General features: G+C 39.2%; 1 protein-coding gene across 5 annotated transcripts in view; it reads right to left on the bottom strand.

The window, feature by feature from the left end:
* The window catches only part of NKTR (natural killer cell triggering receptor), a 60927-nt gene extending 48554 nt beyond the window's left edge, over positions 1-12373 (bottom strand). For 3 of the 5 annotated variants that reach the window (XM_027836923.1, XM_027836924.1, XM_027836925.1), the window contains exons 1-2: positions 12275-12352; positions 11942-12031 (exon numbers count right to left, since the gene is read on the bottom strand). In XM_027836923.1, coding sequence (XP_027692724.1) covers positions 11942-11999 — 58 coding nt within the window. In that variant the 5' untranslated portion in view covers positions 12000-12031; positions 12275-12352. Of the gene's footprint in view, positions 1-11941; positions 12032-12274 lie in introns of all 5 variants that reach the window. The other 2 variants (XM_027836927.1, XM_027836928.1) reach the window with 1 other exon arrangement.
* Between the last annotated feature and the right edge of the window lie 228 nt (positions 12374-12601).

Below are 12601 nucleotides of genomic sequence, written 5' to 3'. Positions count from 1 at the left end.
ACCTGAGTTCAAATCCAGCTTCAGATATATTAACACTTACTAGCTGTGTGACCCTGGGCAAGTCACTTAATCTCACTGCCTAGCACCCCCTCAAAAAAGAAAGAAAGAAAGAAAAGCAAAAATCTTCTTTACCTAGCTAGCTTCCTCCTACCTTTCCAGTCAATATGTACTCTTTGATCCAGTGACACTGGCCTCTTGACTGTTCCATGAACAAGACACTCTGTGTCTCTTGGCTCCAGGCATTTTCTCTGGCTGTCCCCCATGCCTGGAACCCTCTCCCCTTCTCTGCTCCAACTACTGACCTCTCTGGCTCCCTTTAAGTCCCAACTAAAATCTTACCTTCTACAGGAAGCCCTCTAAATTCTAGTGCTTTACCTCTTTTAATTATTTCCTAATTATCTTGTAGATACATTTACTTGGATCTTATCTCCCTGATAAGATTGTGAGCTCCTTGAGGGCAAGGACTATCTTTAGCTTCTTTTTGTATTCACAACACTTAGCATAGTGCCCAGCACATCGCATGTGCTTGTAAATGCTTAATAAATGTTTATTGATAATTGATTAATAATTAATAATTGATATTAATAAAAGCTTAATAAATGTTCATTGATTTCAACTGGAAGGACAAGACTATATTAAAGCATTTAAAACACTATCTTAAGAACCTCATTTTCTTATATTAGAAATTAATGGCTGTTATACTCACAGAGAGCCCTCTTAAATTTACCAAGGTTGAAGGACAAAACTACCTTTAATCTCTTGCTCCCTACTGAAGAAGCAATAGAGTAAGGGTTTTCTCTCTAGAGGGCATGATGCTGCAATCCAAAGAGTGAAGACAGATATTTTGACTTCAATATCGCAGTAGAATATATACCACCACAATGAAGCAGATGGAGCAATTGTGAAAGAAACTATTTAAACAGTACACAAAACTTAAGAGATACTGCAAAAGCTAAGTTCTGAATTCTATCAAAAAACAGTTCAAACTATTTCTCCAACTGTAATTTTGTATATTTAAATTGATAAAGGAGGATAAAAACAAGGTATAAAAAAAGAGAACTGGCTTGATTTAAAAAAACCAACGTAAAATTATTCTACCATAATCATAAAATCATGGAAATAAGATCACAGATTCAGAGCTAGAGGGGACCTCAAAAGTCATCAAATTCAAAGCCTTCAATTTACAGAAACGGCAACTCAAGGTCCCTCCCCCAAAGTCACTTGACTATTAGTATTTATACTTCAAAAGAAGTAACAAAACCTTACTTAAAATATTACCTTTTTAGTTTCAAAATAAATCACCCGCTCCTTATAACAGTGCTTAAGTTTTAGATAAAAACACCAAACTATAACCTCAAGAGCTGCTTATCAGCACGATAAAGTGCAAAGAGCGCTACAGTGAGGAAAACCGAGTTTGTTGCCTTTTGACCCACCCCAAGGAGGTCAAAGATAGAAGGAAAGACTATATATAGAAAAATATTTTATGGCAGCACCTTCAGTAGTTACAAAGAACTGGAAACAAAGTGGGTACCCATCTGGGGAGCAGAAAGACACGTGCTTCCTCAGAGCCTTAACATCATCAAGGGTCATAAAGGGAGTCTAATAAAACAAAAGGCCTCCAGAAAGGCACCCAGGTGGCCCAGTGGATAGAACATCAGGCCGGGAATAAGGAAGACCTGAGTTCAAATCCAGTCTTAGACATCTATTAGCTGTGTGACCCTGGACAAGTCATTTAATTTGTTTCAGCCCCCAGTCCCCCGTGTAAAATGGAGATAATAGCAAGTACCTCCCCATGGTGGTTGTGAGGATCAAATGAGATAACTACAAAGCACTTAACACAGTGCCTGGCACACAGTGAGTGCTATATAAATGTTAGTTATAACAAAAAAGATTAAAAGGCCTGGGAGATTTGTTTTGATTTTGGTTTTTGTTAATGTTTTGATGATCAGAAAAGAAAGGAAGGGGGAAAGAAATACATTGGAGAAGGAAAGAAAGAGAGAGAGAGAAGGGGTAAGGGAAATTATCTTACGTAATTTGAGTGATTAAACATAAGGAAGAAAACAAGCCTTTATTAAGCACTATATGTATGCCAAGAACAGCACTGCTAAGGTTTGTATAAAGACTATACAAAGTAGAAAAATGGAGAGGGGCAGGAGCTGGACACTTGAACCTCACTTTCGGCTGAACTGATCAAAGATGGGAAGAATACATACAGAAATAATATTTCACTCAACAGAGAAATAGGAAGGAAAAGGGGGAGGGGTGACAAGAGAGAACAGATAAGCAGAGGAATTGTTTTAAGCCAAACAAACTCTAACCACAGAGTATAGAACCCAAAAAGGGGCTTAAAAGGAAAGAACCTGTGACTGCCCTCTGCGCAAGAGAAAAAGAAGAGGGGAGCAGAAGCAGACTGTATCAAACCCAGAGCACTAGTGCTGGGTACACTCCTCTCATCACTCTCTTCTTTATAAAGAAGTGGCAAACTGATCAGCACAACTAATCATAGTTCCAGAGGACTCAGACACAAATGTTTTGGTCATAGCCAATATGAGAATTTGTTTTACTCAACTATGCATATTTGTTGTAAATGTTTTGCTTCTTTTTTTTCCCCTTCAATTGGGAGAAGAGAAGGTGGTGTTTAGTCAATTGAAAAAAAAAATTGTTTTAAAAAAGAGGGTGCAAGCTGAATGGTGCTAAAATTAGAAGGAGAGCAGGGGAAAGGGGGGGGGGGGGAATCTTTATAACAAGTTTCCCTGATAAAGGTCTCATTTCTAAGATATGTGTGGAGGAGATTCAAATTTATAAGACTAAGAGCCATTCCCCAATGGATAAAGTAAAAGGATATGAACATGCAATTTTCAAAAGAATAAATGAGAAACACAAGCCATCCATAACCATATTAAAAAAAATGTTCCAAATCACTAATAAATAAGAGAAATGCAAGTTAAAACCACCCTAAGGTTCTATCTTCTACCCCTCCGATTAGCAAAGATGACAAAAACAGAAAATGACAAATTCTGGATGGGCTGCAGGAAAGCAGACACATTAATGCACTGCCAGTAGTGCTGTGAATTGGTCAGGCCATTTTGGAAAGCAACTTGGAGCTATGTCCAAAAAGTTACTAAACTGTACAGGTCCTTTGGCCCAGCTATACCACCACTAGGCCTATATCCCAAAAAGATAAAAGAATAAGGAAAAGGACCCATATGCACAAAAATATTCGTAGCACTTCTTTTTATAGTCACAAAGAATTGAAAACTAAGAAAGGAGAGTATCAAAGTAAGGACTGAACACAGTATGTTATATAAGTGAAACGGGATATTCATTGTCCCATGAGAAATGATGAAAGGCATGGTTTCAGAGTAACCTGGGAGGACCAGGTGAACTGGTCCCAAAGTGAAGCAAGCAGAATCAAGAGAACAATTTATACGATAACAACATCATAAAGACAAACAACTTAGAAAGAATTCTGATCCATGCAATGCACTATCATGGTATCAGAAGACTGATGATGAAAAATGCTCCTAACAGAGGTGATAGATTCAAGCTACAGAATGAAGATATACATTTTTTAAAAATTAAATGTTTTTTTATTTTCAAATGAAGATCTACCTTCTCTCCCTCACACTTCCCTTCTCCTGCCCACTTTGAGGAAATAAAAAAAAAAACCTCTTGTTAAAAACACATATGAACAAGCAAGGCAACAAATTTCTGCATTGGCCATAACCAAAAAATTATCTCAATTTGTGTTGAGTCCGTATCACCTCTCTATCTAAAGGAGGTGGGTAAGATGTTCCATCATGAGTGTTCTGAAATTGTGGTTGATCTTTATGGTGATCAGAATGCTAAGTCTCTCAAAATAATTTGTATTGACACATGTTTTTACATGACCAATGTGGGAATTTGTTTTACCTGATGACATATATTTCTCACAGGGGTTTAGTTTTTCTTTCTTTTTTTCTTTCCAGTGAGGAGGGGGAGGAAGGGAAAGAAAATGCTCATTAACTGAAAAATTTTAATTTTAAAATATACTTTTAAATGGAGATACTGAGGAGTGCCTGAGCATACTCAGCCCAAACTGTATGTATGCATGTGAAAGCTACTAGCAGAACATGTCAGAAACTTCAAACCAAGGGCACAGCTAAAAGAGAGGAATAAGTCATTTTTACTTCTCTGGGCCTCAATTTACTCAACTGTAAAATGATGAGATTAGATTAGAGCTGAAAACTTCTTTCCAGTAGTACATTAGTACCATTAACTAGTGGTATGAGCATGCATGAGAAGACTTTTAATAGATATTTATGATTAACTAATTTTGTTTATAAATAATAACTAGTATATAAAGTACCTGAAGTCAAAAAAACCTGAATTAAAATTCAGTCTCAGACACCTAGTTGTGTGACCCTGGCCAAGTCACTTAATGTGTTTGTCTCAGCCTTGTCATCTGTAAAATGGGAATAACAGTGACAGTTATCTACCTAACAAGGATGATGTGAGGATCAAATGAAGTAATATTTGTAAAGTGCTTAGCACATGCCTTCCCTTCCTTTCTCTCTCACCCCCTCCATGGTCTTAGAAGTTTTAGTAGTCTTTCATAGTTTAGATGCTCAAAAACACAACTTCAGCAATGCCTTCTTCATTTCATATAACAACCAAAACAATCTGATTTACTCTGAATTTTGCTTAATATGTGCATCTACATAAGTATTTTTCTCAATTCAAAAGCAATACTTTGTGGCAAAGAACGGGAAATTGAGGATGTCCATCAATTAGGGAATGGCTGAACAAGGTATGGTATATGAATGTAATGGAAAACTACTGTGCTATAAGAAATGATGAGCAAATTTCAGAAAAACCTGGACTTATGTGAACTGATGCAGAGTGAAATGAGTAGAACCAGCAAAACACTGTACACAGTAACAGCCTCATTGTGTGATGACTGACTTTGATATACTAAGCTCTTCTCCGCAATGCAGGGATCTAAGACAACTACAAAAGATTCACGATGGAAAATGCTATCCACATCCAGAGAAAGAACTATGGAGTCTGAATGCAGATGGAAGCATACTATCTGCTCTCCTTTTTTTTCATTGTTGTGTTTTGTTTCTTCTTTCTAGTGGTTCCTCCCATTAGTTCTAATTCTTTTTTACATCATGACTAATGTGAAAATATGTTTAATATGAATGTATAAGTAGAGCCTATATCAGACTGTATGCCATCTTGGGGGGAGGGGGAGAGAAAATTTAAAACTCAAAATCATATGGAAGTGAATGTTGAAAACTAAAAATAAATTATTAAAAAAAAAAGCAACACTTTATACTGGATTGCTTCTTTACCTCTCTGAACACTTCAGTATCTCAAATTTCAATTCGATTCAACTAACTTTGTTAAGTACAGTATTTACATGTACTCCTGTATCAAAACTAAAGATAGGAAGATGAAAATGAGTCTTTTCTCAAGGAATTTATAATCTAAAAAGAAGACTACAATATCTGTGCAAATAAGTATGACACAAAACAAAATGTGACAGCAGCAAAAGTATGAGACAAAATGCTCTAGAGTCTGTGCTGTGTAGGGACACCCTCCTTCCTCCACCACCAACGATGACGTTTTCATAAATTGCTGTGGTCAAAAATATTTCTCACCTGACAGTTACTCTTCTGGTGACAAAGGTTCCTGACTCTTAGCTAGGACAGCTCTTAGATAAGAACTAGAGTCTGTTGCTGACTTTGAAGGGCCTCCCAAAGCCTTCTAGAATCAGGGATGAGGCAGCAGAATTGTACCTCTCAGGAGCATGCCCTCTTGAGAAGTGAAGTGCTCTTGTGCATAATAATTCACTTCTGTTCTTAGTGCTGTTTGCTATCTCACTTTTGGACTACAAATTCCATTAAAGGGAAGTATTATCAACTCTTGACATATAAAAATCCCCAAAGTCCATACTAGTTCACTTCCGTGAGTGAGAAGACTTTTAATAGATATTTGTGAATAACTGATTTCTTAGATGTGCTTCAACTTTTCTGGACACATGATTTACTAATTCGGTATCCTCAGAACACCACACAGGCAGAAACACTCCAATTTTATCCTCATAACTGAGATTTGAATCAATGGTCCACTCATTCAAAATATATTTATTAAATATCTACTATTGTAGGACACATACAAATAAGATTTGGTCTCTGCACTCAAGTATTCCAGTCTAATGAATGAGATGACTGAATATAAATAACAAAGGTACTAAAAAGTGCTGTGGTAGAATCATTGGAGAGAACAGGGGTTAACCCATTCCAATTCTGTGGGAGTAGGGGTAATAAAGGAAATTTCAAGGCCAAGAATACTCAAAAAACAAAACAGAACAAAACGCCTTCCTGATTTATTTAAAATTCAAAACTGGAGAAAATCAGTCGCATGGAATGGAATTCATGAGTGTCATTAACTATGTTTTCCTAATATTTCCAGACACTTTCTGCTTGACTGTTCTGCAACTTTTTACTGAGAGAAAGAAAAAGGTCATAGGTGATGTTTGTAAGGCAACTTCCCATGGGACCAAGGTAGGAATAAGGAATAAAAAAAATGTAGGAAAATTTTTTTTTTAAAGTTCCTACTCAACAGTTATGCCCAAGGGCTCCTTTATTAACGTGAACAGATTTGGAGGAAAGACTTTGGACCAAAGAAAAGGCAGCTTGCCAAAAATCTGATAAAGCTATATGGCAGTGGTATTTTTCAAGCCCTGGTGATAAAGTCTGTAATCACCTTACATATTTCAAAACTTCTAAGGAAAATAGATTTTTACTTTGAAAACAGTAGAACAACAAGCTAGCTTTTCTCTCAAAATTAGCTTGTTAAAAATCCACAAGATGACCAAGAGGAGCACCAGAGAAGATTTGGGGGACTAATGTGGAATATTTCTTATAATGTCAGATCACAGGATCACAGATGGAGATAATGAGAGCCTGATAACTAAGTCCAACCTCTTTATTCAGTTGATGTGTTGGCTGGTTTTGCCAAATCTGTTTTTTCTCTGTCTTTTTTAAATTTTTGTTACAAAGTAAGTTTACTGGGTATGGGAGGAAGATAGACTATATTCGGAAGTGTGATATAAAAACAAAAGGCATTCAAAAAAAATCTCCAAAAAACATTCCTGGTGAATTCTAGTTGCCCAAGAAGAGTCCTGGCCACTCGAGGACACTCACATTCAACACTACAAACATTTATTTAAGCATCTACTATGTGCAAGGCACAAGGGATACAATGGGAAAAAATAGAACCATCTCTGCCCTCAGAGAGTTTGTTATATTCTACAAAACACAAAATCATTTCAGGAGGAAGAAAACTATATGGGAGAGAGAAGAGAGCAGTGAAGGTTGGGAAGTGGAATCTGAGTTGAGGTAAGCATCCTGAGAGGAGATGGTACATTCCAGCTATAGGGTCAAGGCTGTCAGGTGATGGCATGTTGAATGTGGGGAACAATTCATTGTCTAATGTGACTAGAACACAAAGTGTATAAAAGTGAATAATGCGAATAAGGATGGAAAGGTAGGAACCAGAATTTGAAGAGCTTTAAGCAGTAAGCAGGACAGTTTTTATTTTGTCTTAGAGTCAACAGTGAACCACTGGAGGTGACCTGTCAATGACAGTCACCTACCCCCTTATGTTATTTAGGCAACTGTGAAGGATGAAATGGAAGAGAGAGAGCATAAAGGTAGAGAGGTGAATTAAGAGCCAGTTGCAATGGCCCAGGCAAGGACTGAGAACCTGAAACAAATGAGAGCTATGTGATTACAGAGAACAGGGCAGCTATAAGAAATGTTGTAGCTGCAGAATCAGCAAGAGTTGACTAGTGATCAGAAATGTGTCTAGTGGTAAAGGAGGGAGAAGAGTCAAGTCTAGGTCCTATGTTACACTCTAATATTCCTTGCCCTTCTATTTCTACTATGGTCTCTTTTTTTTTGTAAACTGAACCTACAATTCCTTCACTGTTAGCTTTCCTAGTAATAACTTCCTCTATCAACATAGATCACAGATCTAGAGCTAAAAGAGACCCAAGAGATAATCTAGTCCAACCTCATTTTACAGATAAAGAAACTGGAGTCTGGAGAGGTTAAGTGACTTGCCCAAAGTAAATTATTAAATGGCAGAGATAAGATTTGAACTCAGGGCCATTAGCACCTTCTAAGCAATTCAGTCTCAGAGACCTGCCTAGGGTCACCGAGGCAAGCAGGTGACCAAGGTAGGGTTTGAACACTGATAATAAGGCCAGATCTCTATGATCTTATAATTATTTTGTTGCTTTCATTTTCAAAAGAATTACTTACACTATATATAGTAGATATTTATTTCACATATATCCTGTATTTTCTTATTTGGGAACATAGACTATCTTCCCAGTAGAGCATATAAGTTCCTTGATGGCAGTGACTTTGCTTTTGCTTTTGTATTTTCCCGATACTTACCTAGCACAGTGCTGGGCACATAGTTGGGGGGGCAGTATTAATAAATGCTTATTAATTGATTATATATTAATTCATTTACATTAAAAGATGCAAACCCCTACTGATAACAAATAGCATTTCTTTTTTATGTTGCAATGACCTCATTTTCATCAAAACCTCTTACTCTCTTGCTAATCTGGGCAAGAGCGATTACTATCAATAATCTCTTCCCAATGAGGTTCTGTTATTCTTAGATAAAATAAACACCAAAATAAACACCAAACACACAAAAAGTAGAACATATTATTTGAATAAATACTGGCCAAAATCTGTTTGAGAACAAGGCACTTGTTCCAGATAAAGCTCACTTCATTCAACAAATATCTTTCTGAAAAGCTAGATGGAAATTAAATAAATGCCAAAGACACATTTTAAATGTATAACAGTCACTTTAAATGTATAATATCCATTAATATTTACAAACAAGTACAAAAAGTTCACTTTTACTCTGGATGTTCTGTATAATAAAAAACAATAATCCCAAAATCATACGAATGCTATTCCCTTTAATGGGATATACCTAGACTAGTATTGTTTTAGAGTAAATATTTCAAGGGCTCTTGATTTCAGTAACACGGCCTTTTCCCACAAGCAAAGAAAATCAGTTCTTTTTTATCTAGTGGACAGTCCTTTTCACTATTACTGAAATAATTCATCAAGTGAAGGCCAAGTCCCCAGTGATGAGCGTTTGAGAATAAAGCTAGGCTGGTCCTAGGAAAGACACATACAAAGCATAATCAAAACCTTTCCATCTTGATAGGCCTTGCCAGAGCTTGTGCTCCAGTAGCGTAACCTTTAAAACTCAGGGCTACCTCCATATTACAATAAGGCACATGGAAGAAGAAGCTATGTTATCAACAGGCATCAACCAAGTGACCCTACAGTGGAGTTTCCACAATTAGACAAGGTTTGGTTAGTACCATTAAGTACCACATTACCTCAAACATAATAATCAATTAATAAATGTCTGTTGAATTGAACTACAAAAAGACATGTCTTAACAACATTATGCAGTGCATGCCTGTGCAGGGCTTTTGTTGTAATGGTTATTTGTAGTCATGATTTGATTTATACTGGTGGTAATAACAACAACAACCATCACCATAATAGCAGCTAGCATTTATATAGCCCTTCAAGGTTTGCAAAACACTTTACAAATACTATCATTTGATCCTCACAACAACCTTGCTATTATTAGGTGAGATTATTATCTCTACTTTACATAAGTGAAAACTGCAGTGAATTTTACTTGCTTTTTCAGGGATCAGGGTTTGCAGTTTACTTAAAAGCTAAATCTGAAGAAAACGTTCCTGTGTGACCCTGGGCAAGTCACTTAACCCCATTGCCTAGCCAAAAAAGAAACAAAAACAAAAAAAAAAAGTTCTACTTGATATAAAGGTCAGACTCTGTTAACTTTCAACCCATGCTAAAGAGAGATGACATAAACCCTACATAAGGCAACAAGGTGATTAAAACTACAAGCTTTTGGAAGAAGTCATTTAACAGAACCTACTGACGGTTTTTTTCTAGACAGCACACAATCCTGTAAAAACAGCTTGGAAAGGAACATGTTCTAATAATATTTACACATTAAAATACGTATTTTGTCTTTGGCAATCCCAACTATTTGGTAGCATGATTTATTTAAAATATGTTTGTTGTGTTATAATACTATCATATACAGTGAAGTTACTGTGATTATCATGCAAAAATTGTTACTAATAGCTCTAGTTTTACACATACATTTAATAGATTCATTTTCACAGCTTTGTAGGAGGAACCCCAAATATTCTGGGTATAGATTCTTTTAGAAAATACAGTCTGAAGGCAGAATCAGTGGTTCAGCAAAGCAACATCAGAAATGCATTAGGTCCCATGTGAAAGCAGGGTGGTAGAAATGTGAAAGTGTAACTCACTGGCACTGGGAAGGGGGTCACTCGGCTATACAGAGCAAAGTTAGAGGGAAATGAGGTGTTTAAGGAGTGAGCTAACTACTGGAAGGAGAGAGGGGAAGCACCCCCTCAGTCACTCCAGAACATAACACTGAAGAACTAGATCGTCAGCTGCCAGGCAGTCAAGAGGTTATTTGCCAAGGGCACGTAGCACAGTGAAAGAGCACTGAACCTGGAATAAGAAGACCCAAGTAACTCCCAATTCTGCCACTCAATAACTGTGAAACCTGGGGGAGTCACTTCCCCTTCTCAATGTAAAGAAATGAGATGATCTCTCAAGTCAATAACATCCTATGATTCTAGTTCCTATAGAATGAGGCAATAAAGTCGGTCAATCAAATGAACATAGGTGGATTTGGTCATAACGTGTTAGGTATAAACATGGCACCTCATTTATTTATGGCACTATCAGTTGGTAGTCTGCCTATATAGAGCTTTTCATTAGAGTCATTAATCAACAGTCATTTACCAAGCACCTACTAGGTCAGGCATACAAATACAAAAGGGAGCCAGTCCCTGCCCTCCAGCTTTATAAAATTCCTGGGCTACCAGTTTCCTCTGCATCGTATACCCTGCACATAATAAGCAGTTAATAAAACTGACTTATATTGGAAACTTTAGCTCCCACAGCTATATTCAAGTGAACTAAAGTGAAATGGCAGCCTGATGTACTGGGAAGAACAGTGATTTTAGAGTCAGTGCCCTTCGTTCAAATGTCGGCTCTGCTACTTACTGTGTGACTTAACTAAAAAGTCCCTGGATGTTTCCCCGTCTGCAGGATATAGGGATCTAAACTAAGCAAAGTTTTAGGTCCTTTTCCAGCTCTAAATCGAATGATCCAATTAGTTTAACTTACAATTTTCATGGTTATTTGGTTGCAATTTTGGGGAAGATTTAATTAAGCCCTGTTTATTAGCTGAAAGAACCGCTAAACTTGAAACAAAGGTTAAGACCCAACCTGACAATTATTCACTAAATATTCAAGTTGGAAGGGACCTGGGCTTGCACTGATTCAGAATACCTGGATTCAAATCTCAATTCCGACACTTACTAGATGTGTGACCCTGGGCAAGTTCTGAGCCTCGGGTTGGAGATGAGCTTACCTGACTGCTGTATGACCCTGAGCACGTCATTTTAACCCTCCAAGAATGCACTGACTCAGCTGTCAGATGGGGAGAATACTATCCATACTTCCTTCCCCAGTGGGGGAAGACTTTGTAAACATTCTTAAAGAGCTACAGAAATTGGAGCCAAACCCCTGCATTTCACAGCCGGGAAACCGAGGCTTCGAACAACGTTATAAAAACAGACACGGGGCACTGCATCAGGAGCCGCCTCGATTTCCGTGGCCGAGGAGCAGGGAACAAAGAGGGGGTCGGGCAGCGCCTCTTCTTCAGGAGGCGCAGGGAGAGGAAGGGAGGAAGGAAGGAAGGGGGTGTGTGCACGGGTAGGTCCGAACCCCGCAGGGACACCCACCCTCCTTCCCCGCTCGCTCACCCGGCTCACGGTTGATCTCGATGTCGAAGTGGCACTGAGGCCGGTCCTGCGCCCCCATCGCGACAGAAGCGGCGACAGCGACAGCCGGCCCTGGGACAAGAGAGAATAGGAGGTGCCTGGTTAGGAGGCGGCGGGGCCCAGGCACCGGCAGGGAGGGCGGGGAGGAGGGCGGGGCTCCCGGGAACGCGCGCGTGAGGCCGGGGGGGGGGGTCGGGGGGGGTGTCGGAGCTCCGGCGATCGCGACAGGCCAGGCCGAGGCCTCGACCGGCGCCTAGCGCCCGCCTGCCCGCAGGGATTGGGATGGGGCACGGGACGAGGAGGGACAGTCCTCACCTGGCGGCTCTTCAAGTGGCCGAAAAGAAAGAGCGGCCACCGTTACAGCAGCCTGACACCATGAACCTACCGACGCTTCCTCCCTCCTCCCACTCAGGCCCTGCCTCCCTCTTCAGCAGCCCCCTCCCCTTCAACGCTTTCCGCCCCCCTCCTCCACTCCCCTTGCCTTTTGGCGTCGCCAAACAACGCGAGATCACTGCCAAAGGCCGCGAGAGCGCCGACGGCGAAGGGAATAACGGAAGAACGAGAAGAGTGCGTGGGGGAGGGGAAAGAAGGAGAGGGGGGCGGGGAGAGGGACTGCTCTGAAGCTGGCCCTAAAGATCTTGC

The sequence above is a fragment of the Vombatus ursinus genome, unplaced genomic scaffold (assembly GCF_900497805.2).
Source record: "Vombatus ursinus unplaced genomic scaffold, bare-nosed wombat genome assembly UNPS02014820.1, whole genome shotgun sequence".
NCBI lineage: Eukaryota > Metazoa > Chordata > Mammalia > Diprotodontia > Vombatidae > Vombatus > Vombatus ursinus.
The sequence above is the reverse complement of the archived record's forward strand: the minus strand, read 5'-3'. Positions and strand labels throughout refer to the sequence as shown.